The sequence below is a fragment of the Falco rusticolus genome, chromosome 4 (assembly GCF_015220075.1).
Source record: "Falco rusticolus isolate bFalRus1 chromosome 4, bFalRus1.pri, whole genome shotgun sequence".
Classification (NCBI taxonomy): domain Eukaryota; kingdom Metazoa; phylum Chordata; class Aves; order Falconiformes; family Falconidae; genus Falco; species Falco rusticolus.
In genome coordinates this window covers 46520599-46543676 of record NC_051190.1, presented here as the reverse complement: position 1 = coordinate 46543676, position 23078 = coordinate 46520599, and the positions used below count along the sequence as shown (strand labels likewise).

At 46.4% G+C, this 23078-nt stretch overlaps 1 protein-coding gene across 6 annotated transcripts in view; it reads right to left on the bottom strand.

Annotated features, from left to right (window-relative positions):
- SBNO2 (strawberry notch homolog 2) overlaps positions 1-23078 on the bottom strand; it is a 65023-nt gene that overhangs the window by 32625 nt on the left and 9320 nt on the right. For 2 of the 6 annotated variants that reach the window (XM_037384375.1, XM_037384378.1), the window contains exons 2-4: positions 19125-19348; positions 17914-17993; positions 10916-11039 (exon numbers count right to left, since the gene is read on the bottom strand). In XM_037384375.1, coding sequence (XP_037240272.1) covers positions 10916-11039; positions 17914-17993; positions 19125-19250 — 330 coding nt within the window. In that variant the 5' untranslated portion in view covers positions 19251-19348. Of the gene's footprint in view, positions 1-592; positions 875-8619; positions 8834-10915; positions 11040-17913; positions 17994-19124; positions 19349-22091; positions 22237-23078 lie in introns of those variants that run through there. The other 4 variants (XM_037384377.1, XM_037384376.1, XM_037384380.1 and 1 more) reach the window with 4 other exon arrangements.

The window sequence follows — 23078 nt, the reverse complement described above, 5'->3', positions numbered from 1 at the left end:
CTCAAAAATCACAGATTAAGCAAATTACATTTTAGAAAAGACAAAATCAAGAATTAACAGCTGCAATGTAAGTAGCCGATGACTAAAACAAAATCTTCTAGCTGCCAAAACTCAAAATCTTTCTAAATGTGGGGCAATAAACTTGCAGTCTTAAGAGTTCAGTTCTCTGGCTGGGATGGCGTTTCCCTTGCTTTTCTGTACCCGGCATCTGGTTTAAAAATAAAATGCCTGAAAGCCATTACAACTACATAAACACACCAATCAATTCTCCACACAGCTCCTTTTCCTCTGAGCTTCACAGCTAGCGACCAAGTTCTGAGAGGAACAGCCTCCAAGTAATGCACATTTCAGCAAAACACAAATCACATCTTCAGCACGGTAAATCCGCTCCCACTGCCTCGCATCGAGTCGTCGCCCCTAAACCTCTGCTGCCATTGCAAAAAAATACGGGGGGGACACAAGCTTGGGGGAGCAGCTGGAGCTGGCTAGCCTCACAAACAAAACACACAAGGAATTCCAAGGAGGAAGGGGGGGGGGGGAAGAGGGAAAGAAAAAAAAAAAAAAAGAAAAGAAAAGAAAAATCAGGCATTACCTTGTAGCGAAATGGGAACTTTAGCCAGAACTGCATTTGGGACATTTTAAAACAGCATTCAGTTTGCTGTCGGCAGAGCAGGACGTGGATGAAGCAGTAAAATGAGATTTTTCGGTATATAATGGAGAAAGGTCTTCATTCATGACCGCAACAGCAGCAACAGCCAGGAAGAGAGCTCATCAAGGGTTTTTAAAAATTAACATGCAGAAGAACGGATTGAAAATGGAGGAAAAAAAGACAGCCATCCAGCGCGTCTGTCCTAAGCCTGTGGAAATTTGCATATAGTGTTTAGTCACGAAGGAGAGTGCTTTTACTTCCTCTAAGTACGAGGGCTGACTTTCAGGAAATGATGCCTGCTTGGTAAGTCAGTGAAATTACTGGCAATGCGATGAGAATTACTGTATGTGGTGTAATTCAACCACAGATACACTGTAAACAAAGCCGTGCTGCGCGGCCAGCCGCCGAGCAGGAGGTCAGGCAGGAGCTCCTCGGTCGTCCCTGGAAAACCAGCGTTTCCCCCCCACAGCTTTGGGGCTGGGGGGTTCTCCCCCCCACCCCGATTCCAGACAAAGTGTAAATATCACAGATATATAAACTGAAAAAGATCATGAGAAGGATTCACAACTTGGGGTCCCCAACCCCACCCCAGGTCCATGGGCTTCCTTCTGTCTTCAGTATCTGCCCCACCCTAAATAGTACAATTAAAAAATTGGGAGGGGAAAAAAAAAAAAAGTACAGCCAGTTTCTTAACTTGCTTTTCTAGATCATTATTTCTCAGTGTCCAGAAACATTGCTTTTTCTCCCCAAGGCCTTCCCTTTTAACTTTAACTTGGTAACAGAAATATACAGAATTTCTAGCGGGGAAGAGAAAAAGGCACAAAAAAACGGGACGTCGGAAAGGAAAGAGAAAAAGGCACAAAAAAACGGGACGTCGGAAAGGGAAGAGAAAAAGGCACAAAAAAACGGGACGTCGGAAAGGGAAGAGAAAAAGGCACAAAAAAACGGGACGTCGGAAAGGGAAGAGAAAAAGGCACAAAAAATGGGATATCTGAAAGGGAAGAGAAAAAGGCACAAAAAACGGGATATCTGAAAGGGAAGAGAAAAAGGCACAAAAAACAGGATATCTGAAAGGGAAGAGAAAAAGGCACAAAAAACAGGACGCCGGAAAGGGAAGAGAAAAAGGCACAAAAACCGGGATATCTGAAAAAGAAGAGAAAAAGGCACAAAAAACGGGACATCAGAAAGGGATTTGTTCAGCGTGAGCTTAAGGAACGTCTGCACCACCACAGAGGGTGAAGGAGAAGTGAGTTTGCCAGAACACTCACCGCCCTGCAATAAACCCATGAGAACTACTCTGTTTGCTCCAGGTTCCCATTTTTTCTCCCTCAGCCAGCCAGCAGCACCGGTGCCAGGCTCTGGCCACGGCGTTAGCCCCCCACCAGCTCCCACCAGCGCGGCTACCCCAGCCTGGACCGCAGCTGGAGGTGGCACCGCCGTGTCCAGGAGTGCAGCTCCAGCCAGGCTTGCTGCAGGACACTGGGACAGCTGTGCCAGCTGTGCCATGGCAGGACAGGGAGAGGGGCTCAGCCTGGCCACCAAACCCGGCAGCCAATGAGCCCAGCAGCGTGGGTATGTGTGCTGAGGACGGCGAGAGGAGCGCTGGCTGCAGGTCGCTCCGTCCCTGCTCTGACTCCTTCCACGCAACCATGGCAGGGCTTCACATGAAACGCAGCTCATCACTGCTCCGCGCTAGAGCCGGTGTGCGGTGCCTGCTGTCATTGCTGATGCAAGTGCTCCTGGGGCCTCGTGCTGAGAACTGCTGGAAAAATCCCACGTTGCGAGGCACTTCTCAAAAAAAACCCCAAAACTTTGGAGCAACCAAGGACAGCAAAGCCCCTAACAGACCTGCAAGAGGTGAGAGCAAAAAATGAGGTGCTCTCCCAACCCTTCCAAGAGTCGGGAGACAAACTGGAGGGAAGTAGGTTTTTTTTTAGGACATTGGATGAGGAGGGAGGACTAGCCCCTGCCAGGAAGATGCACTGGGTCCTGGCGTTGGAAAACCACCCGCAGGGCATAAACGTGCAACAGGGCTCCTTCCAAGGAGCACAGCCCAGCCCACCGCAGCACAGCAGTTCCACAGGGATTCATACATTAATCGCCCTTAATAACGAGGATCCACGTTCCATCATGCAGAATACTTAGTCCAAAAAAGTTTTTTCAATAAGCAAATGGGAAAGCCAAATGCCTTTCCCCAGGCACTCAGCCTGCAGCCAGGGATGCTGGTGCCACGCTCACAGCAAGCGAGGAAAAGGCAGCACCAGCAGCCCTGGCCCCGGGAGGAGCTGGAGCATCGCTGCCGCGTTCCTCCCATTAATAGAGCACATTTCACCTCCGGTGAAGGCTGCAAGCAGCGGTTACGCAGGCGCTGCGATGGCAGAGGCGTTCTGCAGGAACTGTGGTAAAAACGAAGCGTTTGGTTTCTGTGGGCAGCTGGTTTGGGGTGGAAAATGGCAATGGGTTTTCACTGCTGCTTTTATTTCAATTTGATTGTTTTAATTAGCTGGTAGTGCCCTGGAGCTTGGGATAGGTGTTTTAATGATGTGCTTGAAGAGACCAAATACATTTTTGAAATGGCTTAATTAGTGACTTGCTGGTGACTGCCTTGCTGTGTGACCTTGATTAAACCACCAAGCCTAGCCTGACACTACTGGGGTCTTGCTGTTTATACAACCTTTTAAAAAGCAGGTGGTTTATTTCCTCTTCCTTTTCTGTTAGTGGACAAATAGGGCAAAACGTAGGCAACAAAACTGGATCACCAAAAGGAAGCAAGATGTATGACATCGTTATAGACAACCAGGACTGCTAAACTGATTTTGCAAGACCACAGTAATATAATCACATAAGATAAGATAACCCACTGAGAAACCATCACCTGGAATTTTAACCTGTCCTACGGAAGAAGGCATGCCACAGAATTTCTACTCTCCACAATTAATTCATGAGCACATGCTGACAGACAGGAAGAGCAAAGCAGAATTATTCTGTCATCTTCCAGCAAAAACTGGAATATCCAACCCAGTTACATTGTTGGGTAACCTTTAAGCATCCTCTACCACCTCCTAACCAGTGCCCTGCAGGACAGCTTCCTGAACACGCTGATGGTTTCTTGAAAGCACGTGCTGAGCTTCTAGGAAAGCCCAGATACAAATCAATCTAGAATAACACACCTGTACACAAGACCTGCCAGCTCATCACCCTCGTGCAACCAAAAAGTTCAGGTTTAAATTTCCCGAAACACAGGCGTTTCAGACATGTCCAAGGACACTCCAGGCTCTGCTTCCTGACCTGGTGAGACACTCGTGGAAAAAGCCATCAGGCCGCTGCAGGTCTCTGCAAGCCAAGCTGCTGGGCACCATCCCATGCAAACAGACAGCTGCACAGGCAGGAGGGATACCTGAGCAATGAGTAGGCTATACTATCAGATCGCAGCAATATGTCTTGAAAAAAGAAGTCTAAAAGTAGCTAAAGGGCGGCAGAGTACTGAATATCTGAACACTGCCGTTTGTGCGAGCAGGGTTGGGGTTTTTTTTCAGAGGGATGAAAGAAGGGAGAGTATGTATTGTACAGACCATGCCTTGCTTCTCCTGTTCCCATGACACAACCGGTTTCACCCAGCTGGGTGTAAGGCTTTGCTTTGCATTTTGGCTGTTTTAAGAACCAGGGGCCATTCCTGCCCTGCACAGGGCAGCCTCTGCTCTAGTTTCAAAAGTGAGTGAGATGCAGCAAGGTGCATGGAGAGCAACTGCACTGAGAGGCTTTGACAAGTTGAGACCACAAATGGTTTATTTTTAAAAGACATTAAGAGCAAGCATAACAAACCAGCTGGTAGGTATTTTATAACCAGAGCTGAAATTCAGTGTATGTGAGGGGGGTGTCTGGATCACAGCAAGCCCTACCAGCACACCGCTCCCTCGAGGACTGGAAATTTGGAAGGCAACCACTGCTTCTGCAGGACCGGGGAGAGGAGCAGGGGACAGCCAAGCAAGCCCAGAGGGGAACTCCCAGGCTGGTGTTCCTCCTTAAAATGAGGAGAAATCAGGAAAACTCACGAAGCATAAAGGAAAACCAGCGAGAGAGTAAACTCTTGCAGGGGATCCCGAAAGCTGGAGGAAAGCGGTGCACAGCAGCAGGCAGCGAGATGGTGCGACTGGGGGAATAACACACACGTGAGGCCAGGAAAAGGAAAATGACTGAAGGCAGCAGTCATGTTGCAGGCAGTATTTCTTGTGGTGACTGCTGTGACAGCACCACTGGTGTTTTGAGCACATTATGGATCAGGACACACTGTGACAGCCAGCAGAACCGGAGATGGGGAATCTCACTTGATCACACTGACCCAGACCGATTCTGCTTTGAATTAACAGGTCTATTTTATAACATCTCCCAGTGGTCAGCTATTAAATTATATTACCGGCATTTTTTTAAGAGCACTCTGTGTTTCAGACCCGTTCCTTTTCCCACTTTTGTTAGCTTTATGAAGAGAAGGCAGAGAACGGTGCTTGCCAAGAATTTCAGCAGGCAGTTCTCCATCGCCTCCTGTGCCTTCTCTCCTGCCCAGAGGTGGACATGGCTCTTTGAATGTAGCAATACAAATGAAAACTAAGGCTGAAACGAGGGAGATGTCTGAGCCTTCCAGCCTCTTGTACCCCCTCCCAGGGCCACAGGCATCCTGGCCGGCTCCTGCAATCCACAGCCAAGCACAACTGACAAATTATGTCTCAAAAGCAGAATTATTCTCACTGAACCACAGGTATCTCCACCTGAGATGGTCCCAAGAGCTCTTTTTACACATCGAAGGGAAAGATTTATTCCTAAAGCACAGTTCATCCAAACAAAAGGAGACATTGCTTTAGAATAACGTCAGCTGCATCCCAGATGTGTCCTCTCCTCCTTGATCACCAGCTCAGGGTGGCTAAATCAGATGATCAGAGACTGAGCACTTGCTAGGTGAATTTTACGCTGATGCCCAAGCCCTGCAGTTCAGGAAAACGCTGCAGCACCCACACAGACCTGCCTGGTCTGGCTCTTGGCTGTGAACCGCACACACAGGCACGACCAGCTACCGGTGTGCCTGGCTCCAGCACAGCTCACCATCAAAGCAGCCAAACCCTCTACACGAGCCAACAGCCTGGGCTGATGCCACTGCCTCCTCGTGCACCCATGGCCATACTCGCCCAGCTCTAAGCTGGGAGCTCAGGGGGGTGCATGGCCGTGCCGTCTGGTAGATCATCTCCAAGTGCATTATCCGAGGCATCCTGACCCAGGCACGCACCCTACATGCGGTGGATGACCCCACGGCAAGGCAGGAAACCACGGTGAGAGCAGGGCCACAGCAGACACGCAAACATCGCGGTCACAGCCATCCTGCTGGGAGTACATGCCATCATCACCAACACGATCTCACCATGCTTACTGTAACAGGGTCAGGTGAGCCGCTATAATCACAGCCTTTATTTTTCTAAACCAAGGCCTGAAGTAAGTGTTAGGCATCTCACCGAAAGTGTTTATAAAGTATAATTAAGCCAGCCAAAACTCCAACCCTGAAGTGCAAAAACAAAAGACATGAGCATGTAAAGCAACTTGTTCATAAAGTGCTTCAAAGGCACCAGAGCCAGTTAACTGTCTTCAAATTGATTTTAATATCTCTGTTCCCTGTAGACATTAACTCCAGGACAGCAATAGGAAGTTCCAGGATGTTTCTTATTCCAGGAAACTCTTCATTTTAGTCAGAACCAAGTCCTTCATATAATTTAATAACTGTTACATTGATTTCTCTTAAATCACCACAGCTCTGTGCACTGAAGCACTTTTAAAAATTAATACTTTTTTTTTAAGAGTAGGTTAATTTCTCCCCTTAATAACAGAGATTAATAGGAGATTGCAAGGGGCTGGTAGTGAAAAGAGGGCTGGTTTATGATTAACACTCATGGTCGAGAGCCCCCATACACCACGAGCAGATCAAACAAAGCGGTAACTGCATCTTTACAGCATTACTGCAAATGACTCTACCCAAGAGTAGCCAATTCCTCCCTGCCCCCACAAGCTAAATCGATCCGGACTGACCTCCTTCCTCCAATCCAAGCACAACTCCAATTTTACAAAGCGTACCCGAGTTTACTGCCAAAGTGTTTCTGCGTAGAGCTGCTCCGCCAAGGAGAACAGGAAGGAGTTTGTGCAAAGCCCCCTTGCACACCCACCGTGCCCACACCTTCCACACTCGACAGATGCTGCTCACCCTCGCCACAAAAAGACCAAGTTTATTTTTCAGCGTAACTTATGGCAAATGAAGTCGGAAGAAGAGGCTTTTGGGCGTTCAGAAAGTCCTGATCCGGAGAGCCACAAGGAGCAAGTCAAATGAAGTTAAGCAAAGGTATATATAGCTTGACTATTAGAAAACAGGCAGGATCATCTTAAATTACAAAAGGCTCAGAGGAAATGGGCAGAATCGTGTGGTTTAAGTCATTCTAAACAGGACAGAAACAGTGAAGGTTAAAGAAAAATCTGTGGTGGCTAAAAGCAGCGAGTATTTACATGATAGGTATGCTTTTCTAGAACAGGCTGCTCTGCTTTTATAATAAGGCTCTGGGGACAGACTACAGCTCAACACACCTGCAAAGGGACAGCAGATGCCAAAGCAGAAGTTAAAGCCTCCTGCACTGTGTGTTTTGTCGTGGCAATTAACAGCTCTTACCATCAAGATAGCACTGATACAATAAAAATGCCTTTGCAGCAAAATTACTGCCCACAAGTACTGGATTCCAATTCACCAGCACCTGATACTGGAGGAATAAACAGCAGAAGGGGAAGGAAGCAATGGAAACCAAAAGCAGCTTCTCTTCAGGACTTTGATTTCCCCAGACGTGTGTGCAGTCAGTAGACTTCTTCCATAAGGAGATGACACCACAGGGCTGGGGCACGACTTTGGCTTAAGACAACAGTTGCCAAGATGAAGAAGTGCCATCAGACCCCAATATGGCCTCATATAACTGTTTTCTAAACCTTAGTTTAAGCCACTTGTTTATATAAAGAATGGCAACAGACCGGCAAGGGTGCATCACTCAAAAGCAACCCAAAAAACAAAAATATTGTGGAGGGAACAAGTTCAAGTTGACACTAGGCTGTTCTGACCATGCAAATGAAGCACCTTGTCCCATGTGCATATTGCACTGAGCAAGGCTGCTGTGATACACACAGAAATCACTCTTCACCAGACCTAATGGCAGCAGTGAACGATCCAATTACACAGAAACTCCCAGAGCAATTAAGAAATGTGGCAGCTCCCACTCATGGCATCCTCAGGCCAGCAAAGGCTTTACACTCTGAAGGTGCAACTGAGGACCTCCAAAACAAAATACGGAGAGAAGACAGCAGGGAGCAAATGCCAGCGCTGGAGGAAGATGCGTCAGCCTTCCCACTCTCCAAACCCTCGAGTCCCCCAAACCCCAGGGCACACGAACAATCCTCCAATCACTGCCACCTTTACTATGCAAATACCTCAAAATCATTAGTCATTTGCTCTTTAGACCTTTTAAATCCTTTTTCCTTGAAAACTCTGTAAGAAGCCAAGCTGCCTAGAGGCCACGCAATCTGAGAGGAGGCTGGGGTCCTGCTGCAGCCCAGAATGGTTCCAGGTATGTTTTGGGGAGGTGGCGTTCACCGGCTTGCTGTCAGGTCGCACACAGGCATCACAAACACCACTCCAGATCAGAGATGACACTGATTTCCAGCCCTTCCTCTGCCCCTCGGGACAGCATGCAGAAGCCAAGGACTGGCAGGCTGCTGAGATACACAGAGAGGCATGTCACCCAAGGGGTGACATCAAGCTCTCCTGCACCACTGAACAGGCTGGATTTTGGTACCTCAGCAAAAGAACAGTCTGTGTTCATGTACGAAGGCAGCACAAGTTCTCACATAACCCAATCTACCTGCCTGCCCAGCGACCACACATTTAATCAAGCATCTCTTACCAAAGCATGCAGCAAACTCCTCATGTTCTCTCTTTGGTTTTGCTCCTCTGTCTGGCATGGTCGTAACAGCACAAAGTTTAACAGGACTTGCCACTCCTACCACTGCACCGGGCAAGGATGGAAAAGACAGGTACTTTCCTATACAGTCACCTGGAAAGATGTAACCACCCAAGCTGCTCCCACACCTTCTGAACGGCATGTTTCAGCTTTCCAGGCAGACTGTTAATATTTAACAGTTTGGCATCTGGGACAGCAAAAAATCAGTAAAGTGGAAGATATTGCTGAATCAAGGGATGGAAAAGCTCCAGGACACTCCCAGATGACTCCAAACTGATGCCACTGCCTCCAGTTAAGTGCCTGCTGCTCTACCGGATCCAGGCTCCAGCGCCGGCTCCTGTGAAAAAACCATCAGCTCTTCTTTGGATGAGCAACGATGAGCAGCTCAGAAAGCCCTAGGTTTTATCAATGGATTTCCACACTGGTGCTCATGGCATTCTAACACGTGAGAGCACTAGCAGCAAACAATGTAGAAAGCTCTGAAGTCAAAAGGCAAGTGTTGAGGAAGACCGATCTGGCTCCGTACCTCAGCAGAATATGCCATTTGAGCTGGAGGATGACTAAAGAGTGAAACACCTCTTCAAGAGCAGTAGAGCACGCCACTACTATTATTTCAGATTAACGGGCACTGTCACACTAGACACCTGGTGAGTGCTGCCAGTCTGCCCTGCGGCAGCTCGAGACAGACACCATCCCTCTGAGGTATGAACTCCATCAGATCAGTTTCAGATTGGAAAACAAAGCTCTAACAAAGGTCCTGCTCAGTTTCAGAGCACACAAGGTGAAACATCACTGCCTTGGGTTATCTGTGGGAATCTCCAGAGAGCCCTAAGCAGTAATGTTCAGTGCACAGACCTACAGACAACCAGCAAACTGGAGAGAAAAGCACCCATAAAAATGCTCTGTTCTTTGGGGGAATGTACGTGGCACCTGCTATTACATGGCACAATGCTCAAGTGAAAGAACCACCTTGGCTGATTCATAGAAGGATGCTTTATTGTTTCTATACTTAAAGCAGAATACTTCAAAGCACATTGTAATAGGTGCAGTCTCACAACAGGTGGCTTCAAAAGAAAGAGTCCAGGCAAAGTGTAACTGCCTACAATCACCTTGCTCCCATCTGTCACTTCCTCTCCACAAGGAAGAGAGTGGCACAAGAAGTATTTCTTGTTCTGGAAATCATTTGAGGTCATTTATGGCTGGTTTGTCTCAGAGCCCTCCTGCTCTTTTGTCACCTAGCCGACACAAAGCATCATCTCCTTTTCACAAAGGATCTCAAAAAATCTGCTCTTCCAAGCTGGTCAAGATCAATTTCTGTGATGCAGCAGGGGAAGGAAGCTGATCGACCACTTGGGTACTAGAAAATACATAAGTTAAAGAAATAATTAAGCCCTTTCCCGTCAAACCCATCAGCCAAACTACACCAGACCTGCAAGCTGAGACCTCTGTAGAGGACCCCTCTCCCTCTTCCCATTGCAGCCTGTTAAATGGCTTCCACAAGTTCATGAGATCACATTTCTGTCTCATTCCTCCCGCAATTAATTCTGCAGGGGGCAAAGATCAATGCTATTACAATTCATTTACTTATCTGGTTTTATCCAGTCAGAAGATACTGGTCAACAGCTACTGGTGATGACCAGACCCGCTGTGCCAGGTGACTCACTAATGTGAGGCTTTGCTCAGGGAGCTGGATTTGGACTACCACACCAGTGGCCCACCTCACAAGGCACAAACCATTTTCTCCCACACTTCAGCTCTGCAAAAAAATGAACTGGCTCCAATCTCGGCTTGCTAGGCACTGAGCTGATGCAATCCCTAAATATTTACTATTCAGGAATCCACCACTTGTAATCGGTGAGAAGCACAGGCAACGTACGCGAGTGAAGGGTGTTTCAGGATGCAAATGATTTAACTGTCTGAAGCACGTTCAAATTCACACTTACCTATATCCTCCTGCAAGTGGGATTCTCCTGTGCACTTTCAGTGTTTATGTTAAACACCACTTTAAAAGACAGAAGCAATTTCACCACAGATAAGCTCCTACCAAGCCAGCAGATAGCTTCTGAATTGCCGTTGTCAGAGAATCTATCCCAATTGCACGCAATTCCTATCAGGCGCTAGACAAATTTAAGAAATTGCCCGTCTCTTCCTTTCCCCTCAGTAAGGCAATACTGAAAAATAAAACCCATCACTGCAAAGTACCATTCTCCCCCAAAGCCATCAGTAGCTATGTACTTACCTGAGGAAAATCACCATTTTTTGGTAAGAAGTCAGTGGGGTCCACAGATGCATAGTTTGTATCCAAGAAATGTGGTCTGCTGATGGAATTCATATAAAAATCGCGAGGGGAATTAAAATATTGCCTGTAAGGAAATGGGAAAAGCAGTTATTTCCTGTCAGTCCTGAGTATTTCTCAGGTTGCTTCAGACTCCATCATCAGCGGTGAAGCTGCAACTATGGGATGACACGTAAAGGAGATTGGTACTAAAGAAAAGCTGTGTTTATCCAGAAGAGATATCTAGGCAACTTAATACATCTATACCAGTTATATCCTACTTCCCATACTCCGTAGCGTAAGAGTCTGGAGAGCTGATTAAGAGTTCAATTCTCAGCAATTTGTGTAAACTGGGAAGCATTTAATAGATAAAAATGGTCTGAAGGGCTAAATAATATTGCAGTTCTGACAACAAAGCAAAATTAAGCCTCAGTAATGTGCCCGGGTGCGACAGAACCTGACAATCACACTCCGTAAGGACAAGCATCAAGTTTCACAGGAATGTCACACCCCAGCGCTAGTTTGGGCCATAAAATTGAGACAGCCCTGCAAACCAGCACAGGCAGGGAAAGAGAGCACCCCCTTCGCACCCCCTTGATGGCGAGGTTTATTGCTCCCAGGTCTTAAAGGCAGATAAAAATGGAAGGGTGAGGGACAGGCAGCTCTAGGCAGAACTGTGCACCCAGAGCTGAATGATGGACCTAACCAAACCCACCTAGTGACAAAGCACGATCCCTGCCGAAGGAACTAGTGAAAAAAAGCAAAGGTCTATGCCAGCACTTCTCCTGCCTCCTTCCCCCAGCAGCCCCCCACCCCACACCCCCCCCCGAGCAGAGAGAAGGTAAAAACTGCAACCGAGCAGACAACTCCCTTCCTCCCACCCAACCCAGGAGCAGCCTCTGGCCCAAGTTAAAGCACCGTCTTCTGGTTTTACTATTACACAGGCAAAGCCCTTTCCCTCTCCTGCAGGAGCAAGGAATGTGCTTCGTAATCTTTCCCGTAAGGGCTGCGCACTGGTTGCTTGGGCAATCGCCACCCAACACGCTCGCAGGCTGGAACCACTGGAACGTTTCACCCCATCTGACTGGTTTCCTCTTGTGGCAAAAGTTGTACGCTCTTCGCAACGCCAGAGTTACAGAACCCACAAGCAATAAACTTTAACAAGGCACTGGGGGGGGTGGGGGGGTGGGGGTGGGGAGGGAAGAAACAAAATTTAAAAAGAAATCCTACCCAGGAGCAGAGCAGGGAATGACTGCACTGCCAAAGTACTATTAAGCAATTAAAATGCCATGTGCGGCTAGCAGCTCATTAATACGCCATGCTTAACATTTACATATGTATTTATGTGCAAACACAGTTATCTCACTCTGCTAAATACATTTTTCCTGCTCTTTTTTCATCATTAAAAAGAATTTCCTCCCAAAGGAACAGCTCCCTCCCGCTCTGTTCCTTGTTCTCCCCTTATTTTTAGTGCTGCCAGTTTCACCCCGTGCAAGCACGGAGGTGTGAATTTAGCACACCTGACAGATCCTCTGACAATCCAGCACCGACTCACGGCTCCTCCTCATCTATTCAGGCAAATTAAAATTCTGGGAATGACTGTATTTACACACAGGGAAAGGCTTGTTTAAACTGCTTTCAAGCTGTGGTCTCACTGTCTCTCTTGCACGAGGACAGAGCTTGGCCAGTGTTAACTAGCTAACCAGGGAAGGGGAAAACTATTTTTACCGGAAAAGTGAACGCAGCCTCCAATTTCACCAGCACCTCGTGGTCTGGACAAGAGTCAGTTAAGGTAATGGGAAGGAGACCAAAGCAGCCACAGTGTCCCTGGCCTGAACTGCTGTGGAATGACCAGCCCTGGTATGTTATTTTGCTTCCCTTCTTAACCTTGGTTTTCAAATCTGTGAACACAAGACGCATTTTTTTCTTGCCATCTGAAATAAGAGCCGATAGCAAAACTCAGTGCACTGCTTCAAGATCCTCTTAGGAAAGCCGCTGAGTATGCAGCATTTGTCAAACTCCAGATTTCAGTACCTTTGGTGCTGTGCTTTACCCTTCTTTGAATAGGACCTTAAAGATCTTCTCTCTCATTTGAAGAGCTGGCGTAAAGACACTGACAAGTTACCTTGAATTAAACTGGGGGGGAGGGTGTAATAGTAAGTGTTAACTGGAAGAATCAAGTACATGAACCTTGCTGTACTGCCAAAGCAAAGATGTGAAAACAGCCTTGTAGCAAGATGGCCCTGTATGTACCTGCTTACATTCTCCAGATTTAGTTACTGGTGAACTGCTCCATGGAAGCTACTCTGGGTCAACCGCCTCCCCTCAGAGGCAGAGGATGTTCACTGGGTAAGTCATCATCATTTTAGAAAGGAAACTGATACTGGCTTTAATCACACTGGATTTACTGCCCATTCACACTCCTATCATAAGATCTGACTTTGAGCTGCAGCACTAAAGGAGGAACCTGGTGTCCTGGGCAATAGAAAACACCACCTGCATTTGTCAGCTCCGACACTGCGAGCCGTGTCCTGTCATGGAGACACTCAACTTGCCCACAAAGAGCCAGACTACAGCTAACCTGGCCCATCCCAGAGCCAAAATCCCTCTGATTAAACTTGGAGGACAGTCAGGGACATGCACAACCAAGGTCCATCCGATGACTACGGGCAAACGCTACACCAGCTCCTTTCAGGACAGGATCACTCTCCCCATTGAGGTTGGCTCCTGAAGCAATTGAGGCCCTACATCAATCACTAACCTCTAATAACACATACACTTATTATTTAGTCAGGGAAACTCATCTCTTCGGTGCCAAGACCAGCGTCTAGGCTAGGGAACAAATGCTAGGGAGTTTGGAGTTATCTCATTTTACTTTTCGGCTGCAGAAAACCCAGTGCTGATCTTGCTGAATAAAACCAGACTTTTTTTAACCCCAACAACTAAATGCATTTAGTTGTAAGTTCTTAAAGACACTGTTCTGCACAAGGTAAAGCTGATTCCAGAGAAGCACTGTGCTCTTCAGGCAGAAGAGGCTGCACTGGCACCAGCCAGCCCCCCCAAAGAGGAATGCTCCCCGAATCCTGCCACCACCAGCACCACCTTGCCTTGTGGAAAGGTAGTCACTCCCAGTGAAACCACACGGACAAAAGGGAAGGAACGCTGGTCTCCCACTTGTGTTTGAACTCTTGTCTCAAAAAAGGGAAGGAGGGGATCTGGCTGAAGAGCGTGGTCTGAAGAAATCAGCTTTTTGCTGCGTGAAGAGGAGGTTGCATGTCCTGACCCAGTACAGTCCTTCAACAGGTACCGGTGAAGAAAAATAAGCACCTGCTCCCTGCCCCACAAGCAAAACAAACCAATAAAGCCCAGCCCAAAAATTCAGCTATAAAAAAAAAAAAAAAAAGAATATTTAGAAATCTAACTAGCCCATGAAGGTGTGCAACATTCAGAACCCAACAAGCACCAACAGTTTTACCACAGAGAGGTTTTCTACCCTTCTTTAAGGAATAAAGCAGCTGGCCCACAGAAATTCTTTCACCCCCAGCTCCTCGGGGTGGGGACACACACGATATGAGCTGGGTGGGGAACACCTTTGGGTTACATCAAGCTTGGAAAATTCCTCTGAGGAGCAAGACTGTGTCTCTTGCTGCCACCCACTCTAAAGGGCAGCAGTGGAACAGCTTGGCACAAGGCAAACCTGAGCCGACAGCTGATGACCCAAACCATTTGATGTCAATCCAGCCGGAGGGTCCCAGGGTAGGATATTTCACAAACTCCCAAAGAATCTTGGGGGGGGGGGGGGGGGATTTTTTTTGTTGGGTTGTTTTCATTTGGGTTTTTTCTTTTGTCAAGAAATTGATCATTGCCTTCAGTTTTTCCTGAAGCTCAAGACTTTCAACAGCAGGACCCAGAGGAACACACTGTGGCTGGGCTCTTCCAGGAATCTACAGCTCAGAGGTGAGCGCATCCCTCCCAGGAGAAGGGTCAGCATACTTTGTCAGTTCAAGCTTGCTAGGCTACTGTGATATTGTGCCTACCTCGCACGCTTCATACCAGCTGGCTCATCCATGCACCTGAAGCCCTTCTGGGGCCACGCTGCAACTTCACTGGGGTCCTCCCATGTGTATTTTGGCCAAGCTTTATGCTCTGTTACATCCATTCAGAGATGCAAATTCCACATCTCAGGCTGGCAGATGTGCAGAGATGAGCTGCCAAGGTCACAGGCTGCCTCAGGATCAGCCGGGTACTCTTCTTCCCTATCACTAGACCAATTCATGTTTTTCAAAGCCTGTTTTACTGTTTTAGCAAGCAATACTCCATACATAGGTGGCAAAGTGGGAAAGAGCCTAAAAACAGCAAGAAAAGGGGGTTGTGTGTTTTGGAAACTGGGGGAAAAAAGCTTTGCTCCAGGTTTTGAGAAATACTTTTTTGCAGATATGTGACATCACTTCCAACAACACAACTGGACTGACCCAGATTTCCCCGGAGCAAGGAACGTGTTGAGCCTACAGCTGCAAAGGAAGCCCAGCTCCTCAGGGATAATTGCCTTAGAAATGAACTGAGCTGCAACTCTTCCCTACAGGGGACCTGAATCTTATTTGTTCTTTCAGCAAGGTTTAATACACTGTTTACATTTTTCAGGTTAAGAGAATCTGAAACAAAGAGGCAAGCTTGGGTATCTTTTAAAGAAATTCTCTGGCATGAAAGTTAACTACTGAAAAGAAAAGAAACGGGAAAAACCTGCTTCAGGACAAAGCTGTTGCTATGAGAATAAGCCACAGATACTTGCAAATGAGATTTCTTCTGCAATGGTTTTGAAAAGGAACTTGTCCTAACTCTAACGCCACCTGCATTTTTCTATTTTACAACATGGGCTATAATTACAACACCCTTTAAAATCCCATTTTTTCAAGGTTTCCATCCTTTCCAGGATTCCTACCTAGAACACCGTAAATCCACCTAAAAAAGATTCAGCTGTAGTTTTCAAATAAAAAAGGACAGATTTTTTTTTTTTAAATACACATGCAAGTTGCACCTGAAAGGTAATTTTTACGGTTATCAGGATATGAAAAACAGGATGCTAAAGGTGCAGCCTTGGCTACATCATTCTCTAGCAAATAATTACAACAATGAGCCTCATTTCCAAAAGTAACTATAGCAAAGTCAACAAGTTTACATTTGTAAATGCAGGCATGTCTTTGCAGGATCAAGGCTGTAACGCTTCCAGCAGAGTTGACATGAGCAGCATTAAGCAGGAAGAAAGTGAGGGGCAAAACCAGAACAAATGGTCAAAGAAAAAACACCCAACACAACAGATAAACACAATCTAATCTTGTGGTTCAATACAGCAAAACAGAAATTCTGTTATAGCTCTCTTGAGGATTCACAAAGTGTAATTTACAGGAATCATGCTCAAAAAGTACACCCTCTTCCAATCACAGACAGGCTAGCTAAGAGCAAAGATACTGAACTTGTCTGATAACTCCTCTCAAATTCTCACTTTGGGGAGTAACTAGCAAGGCAGAGCTCCATTCAGCACCTGTGGGACAGCTTCTTGGTAATCTTACATCAAGAACTGCCCTATTCCATGCACCCCATCATCACCAGCTGGCTCACTCTGCAGGCTGAGGTGGACCAGGCTCACCAGAAGCAAGGAGAACTAATACAGAAACAACATGTGTCTCATCCCTCCAAAGAGAGGAGCCGATTCTCAGGCTGGAACTTAAAGACACTCATGAGGATGGATCTCTGCTTTTCCACGAAGGTGCAAAAATCCCTTTAGGAAGGAGGTTAAACTAAATCCCCAAGCACCGGGAACTCAGTTATTAGCTCATGCTATCACGTTCCGTTTCTTTTATTTCTCTTTCCCCCCCCCACCTCTGACCTAAATAAAAAAACATCCTGTATATCTGTGCCACTCCCTGTATTCACAGAGACCAAAGCAGCTGTCGAGCAGCCTTCACACCTTCTTCCCAACAATCAGCATCTCCCAGTCCCAACAGTACCAACCCAAGTCACTCAGTGGTGGCACAAGGCCACTTTATGTTGTCCCAAACATCTCCTGTCACATTCTACCTTCGGACCCAGGATGGAGGTTCATCATAAAAGGGAGGAGGAAGAACAGTGTTTACTGTTATGCAAAGATCCCCAAAAAATGCTATTTTGAGCATGTAATCTAGGAAAGTTTTTGCACTGATTCTAGAAAGCACATGGCTGATGTCTTCCCCATCAGACGGGGCCACTGCTGCTACGCGAATGTTTCTGAAACCCATCACAGCTACACTTCACGACACTAAACTGTGCTGTGCACTAGACAGCTTTGAATTTCCTCACACAAGCTCATACTCATCACCTCACACCTTGTGGGACAAGGTTATCAGTGAAGAACATCAGCTACAACCAGAGGAAAACATCATGACTCTTGATGACCTCTGGGTTGCAGTCAGGGGCTGTTTTTTCAATATAGACGTGAGCTGGTAATATTTAGTCAGCTTCCAGTCACCTACATGGCAAAAGATTTTAACCTCACCCTCTGCCACCTGGTACCAGTAATACCTTCTCCCTTGTCTGCACCGTCTGTATAAAGCTAGAGATTGCATGACGCATTTGCTCAGCTAGACTGTGCTAATGGGGTGTTTTTAAGAACTCCATTAGCATAAAAAACCCAGGTTAAAACAAGGCTGTTCCTCGTAGCAGCCTCCAGGTTTACCAGAAATCAAAGTTTTTTCTCATATTTAAAAAAAAAGAAAAAAAAGAGGGGAAAAAAAGAAAAAAAAAAAAGCTGTTTGCCCCTTTTTCCAAGATGTAGCAGTTTATGAAATGCCACAAGATCAGTGCATGATGCAATTATTTCCCCATCAGTTAGTGAAATAAATAAACAAGGAAAGCAGTAGAGAAAAACGGTTGAATCACAAGGGTGTGCAAGAGCAGAGGGGAATTATACAAAGGAGAACAGCACTCACTGGTTTTCACTTGGGAAGGATGAGGTTGGGAAAGAGGCAGGGTAGCAGCTACTCCATGAGTCGGCAACCAGCATGGAATTCTGAAAGGAGAAACCAGAACAGTTACAGCAGCCGAGGTCTGGCACAATTACCTGCAGCTGCAGATCTGAGGCCAGGCGCATGATTTCTCTCCCTTGGTGCTTTCCGTAAGCAGAGGTGGATCTTCATCTCTCATAGCAGGAAAAATCAAGTGCTACACTCCAGTTTCAGCTTTTGAACCTACTTTCCTGTTACCATCCCCAGAAGGGCAATAGGGTCAGTCCCCTTTCTGAGCCCTTTAACCTCAGTCTCTGCAGAAAGCGAGCACCAACCCACTAACTTGAAATTGGGTTGCATAGTTAAACACCCCAAAACACTCTCTTCTTTTCGCCTTCCTACCTCCTAAACAGTCTCCCAGCATTAACAGGAAGCTTTCAGCTCAGCACGTACCAATACAATCATGGAAAGAATACGGTATCTCATTACTCAGCTACAGATCAGTCTTTCATCTGTCCTTTTTTTGTGTTCAGAGGAATGATACTTCATGCTTGAAGCAACAGGCACTTGGGGGAAACAGGCCTCTTTTTAAACTCTCGTTTCCTATATGTGACAAAACTCAAACAAGTTATAAATAGAAAACTGCAGGAACACGCTATGTTAGGATAGAGGTTTGCTTTTTGCCCTGTTGAGAACAAATGCATCGAGTACTTGGTCTTGTTTTAGCAGCTGTATCAGGACAAATACAACCAATGAATACATCTCTGCCACTCTCAAAAAAGGCACAGCTGGACCCAGCAACAGATTAAGCTTGGCTCGGGGAGACAACCTGGGTAGGAAGAGAGTCTGCAGTTCTGCGTAAACTCTTTAGCCCCTTCCCAAGGAGCCTGGCACCTACCAGCTTTCAGAGAGGCATTGTTTTAATCACAGCCTTGTTTTTCTCTTCCCACTTCAAAGGCAGCAGACAGCTGGCACCTCAGCCCTCCAGCGTTCCCAATCAATATTTCATGTCCCTGGACAGCTGCCTAGCAAGTCTGGTAAATAGCTCCCGTAAACGTGCACAAGGGCTCCCAGGACCCAACAGGCTGGACTGCTCTGCTCAGACCCCTTCTGGTCTCCAACCAGACCTTCAGCCCCCTTCACCCTCCAAACAGCTCCTCCCTCCCCCTCGCCGAGAAGCTGCTGGGGCCCCTCACCTCCACGGCTGGCAAGGTGAGCTGGGAGCGGAGGCCAGGGATGCTGTACAGCGTATTGCCCGACTGCTGGTGCTCGTGCTGTGGATAGTTCTGCCCCCCATCCATGGCAGGGTGTGCTGAGGGCATCAGCCTGCGTCCTGCCGCATCAAGTCCTCCGGGCAGGTGGAACAGGCTGCGGAGTGGTGGAAGGTTCTTTATCTGTGCTCTTCACCCTGCACCATGTCCTAGCATGGAAAAGAAACGCATGTTTAAATTTTATGAAAGGAGAAGAAAAAAAATAAACCCCCACATTTCTAAGACCAAACGTAGCTAAGAGATCAGCAAACAGACGTCAGCCTGTGAAGTGCCTGCTGCCTCTTTATGAGAGAGAGGATTTTACTGGGGAACAGGTCTCAGATTCACCCAGACCTGTGAACTCCCAGCACACCTCTCCTGCCTCACTGCAAGCACACTGCGGAAGGCTGGCAGATCACACCATTGTCTGCGATTTCTGCAGTAGACACACACAGCTGCTTTTTAGCTTGAGGAATTTTCTTGCCTAATATACAAAAAGATTCTGCACTTCTGTGCAAACTCATGACAAGCAATTCCCCCCAAATAGCTTGTTTTCATGAAAATATGCTACGTAGGTGGAACATCATTCCACAGAGTACCAATGGTCGTGCTGAGCAACGAGTGAATCACTTCACAGGGTCAGTGCGCTGTATCTTCCACCTCACTGTACTTTGATATCTCCCCAACTTCACAGCAGATGTTCAGTGTGCACTAATACTTTTCACCACTGCTATGCACAAAGGCCAAACCAGACAGTAGACTTCTAGCATTAATGTTATTAATCTAACAAATATAAGAATTTATCAGCTATCTTGCGTTTTCCCTGTTGCTAGCAAGATGAGATTTCAGAATCATGCTTGCTAAAGCAAGAGTATTGTTCCGGCAGGGATCAACCTCACGGTAACTTCTTCAGTGTAACTTCTTGCCTTCAGTGTAACTTCTCAGTCAAAACCTCCAAAGTAAGTTCTGATCCCCCCAAGCCCCCAGATTCTCCATAATCCCAAAGGACACCCATTTCCAATTGGATTTAATGGATTTAAAAAAAAAAAAAAAAAAGATAGTAAAAGCAACCTATACAACCAGAGGAACAAGAGAAAAGCATCTGTGACATCTTTACACCCACTGCATCTTTCTTTGCCCCTCTTCTGCCTCCCATGACCCTGTCTGCCACCAGAAGCCTGTAGCACGACAGCCAAGTAAATGAAACTGGCCAATATATTCTCATCAAGCAAGCCAGCCAAGCAGAAAAACTAAGTAGCAGAAACTGAAGCTGCAATTTAAAATATGCCATCTTTGATCACTTGGAAAGATACTATTGGCTCCACGTAGTATTTCTGAAAAGATGTTTCTGAGTCAGAGCCCCTTTAAAAATAAGTGACCTTTCTGTGGACTAAATTATTTCTGCATTTGTAATGGAAAGTGAAATTAAAGTGGCTCTTTCTTTCTCTGGTGGCAGCAGCCATGCCAGGATCCCTCTCCAAGGGGGGCTTGTGTGTGCAGGCTGCAGAATCTGCAGGGGATCAATGAGATCCCCGCCAAACCCGTGGTGGAGGAGCTGACACTAATCCCTTGGTGAAAAACGACCAGGTAAAGCCCTGGTTCAGGGGAGTTTCTGGGTGAAGAGCAAGGACCGAGGTCCCCGCTGCCTCTGCTCCTCTAACACACTGCGGGTGCACAAATGCCTTCACAAGACACAGACTTCCAGAGTGAATCAGATCATTTGCCAGAGGCTAAGCACTCTGCGGTTTGAAAAAGTATTCCCCTTTTTATTTTAGCTGAAGAGGTAGTCATGCTGGGATGCACACGCTTGACGTATGCTCACAAGCCCGCTGGACGAAAGCTGCTGCTTGGGGGGGGGGGGGGGGGGGGGGGGGTGCTGCAGAGCAGAAGGAAACTTTTGCAGGAGCAGGCTGGCCGGCAGTGGGTTTAAACAGACTGCAGTTCCTACAACGTTGCTAATCCAATCTTTGCCTCTTCCCACAGCCTGACAAATCATAAAGGGGAAAAAAAAAAAAAGAGACACTAAGTGACCAAGACACCACGGTGCAAACTTTTTCCCTAGGAACAACACACAATGAAACATCCCCACCAGAAAACCAAGTTTATACACCAGCACAACTAACACCAGGCTACCTGAAAAGATCATTAAACTACAAAAATCTGAGATCATTTTAACTGATCACTAACAGAATAAATTCTTTTTACAAAGGCCCAGAATCACCTAGATCCTTTTCACTGGCTTTATTTCACCAGAGATTTATTGCAGTCTCATTCTTTTACAAGCAGAAGTGTTTCTTTTTACTACACTATAAAATCCACACTCAAGGCTTTACAGTCCATAAGCCCAGGAGCAAAAAATAGCTAAAACCACTTAGCTAGCACCCCAGCATCCTAATTAATATTGTTCTACTGGCCTCAAGCCTCTTGATTTATTAGCCAAATGTTAGCACCAGGGTTCCCAAAACACAGCCTGTCGAAAAGTTGTAGTCTTGAAGCCTCATTAGAAGCTGCTTAATCACAGCCTTCTTGACAAAAGTCAGCTCACCAGCCCGGCTGCAGAAGCAGCAGCATTAGTAGCGGGTGCTCTGGCCCCATTCACGCAAGACCTAAGTGTGTTGATGCTAAAGTTCTATCATTTAAGCAAAAACCTGCTTTATGTTACATGTCCTGAAAACAAAGCACTGCAGATTAATTTCCTTAGGCAGCCCAGCCTCCACATCCCACCTCTCAAAGTAGCTCCACACACAAAAGACTGCAAAGACGACATTAAAATATTCAAGGACTTCTTTCTCCCAAGTGACATGACTCACTGCAGCAGAACTCACGAACAGGGATGCATAAACGCAGACTTTGACCCCAAGCCCATTGTGAAGAAATGCAGTAAAAAGCTTCAGCAGCGAGAAATGAAACCACCTATGTTTCAAGCGTGAAGGCTGCCCAGTCATCCCAGGGGATGCTTTCCTCTCTGCACTTCAGGGCTGATTGCTTCTTTTCCTTCCAATTGTTCTCTGATGCCACTGGTGCTCCACAAGAGATCCTACAAAATTTTAAGTTACATCTAAGGAAGAAAGTAGTAAGAGACAAGAGAAACTGTTATCATGATGCCACTTATCTCCAGTGCACAAAACAGATTAAACTGAAGGGTTTGCTTAGAAAATAGCCCAGCCTCATGCCTTCTTCCTGTCATAAAATTCACAGCTTTTCTTCTTGTCTTAGTGGATTTGACAAGAGGACCTAGATTAGAAATTAAGCCTGTGCTACAACATCCCAATCCCCCAGTGAAGCAGTGGGGAGCAGAGACCTACAGCAAGGTTTGTTTTCCACTTCCATCAAGCCTTCCAACTCAAGAGAGACATCAGTGGTACAAGGCTGTATGGAAAACAACAGGAAAAACTTTACAAGGCTCTTTTCAAATGCTTTATAGAGCTACAAATGGCACTGTTTTGGGGTTTTCTGAGGGGGGAAGTGTCCCTTTAAAAAAAAAACAACAACAACAAACAAACAAAAAAATCCCTACCTTTAAATACTGTTCAGCTGTTCCTGAACAGAAGTGGTGAGGTTTGCTGATCTAAGCATCAGCGTTACAGACTGCTTTAGAAATATCGATATCCTCGAGTAACTTTAAAATACCGTGTCTGTTCTTTTCACCAGAGTTCAGGTTTTTTGCTGCCTTTTTTTTTTCCCCCTATTTGTAACAGCTTTTGATAGGAAATCAGAAGCAGTTATTCCCGTAACAGCTGTAGCAAATATACAGCTTTACTTACACATCCGAAGTAACTTATGAAGGCTAAAATCAATATCAGAATTTCTCCCTGCCTGCTGTACATTATCTTGTGTCTTGACAACACCAGATTTCACTGGCCAGATTCTCTGCAGAGCAGTGCCTTCCTTTACAACAGC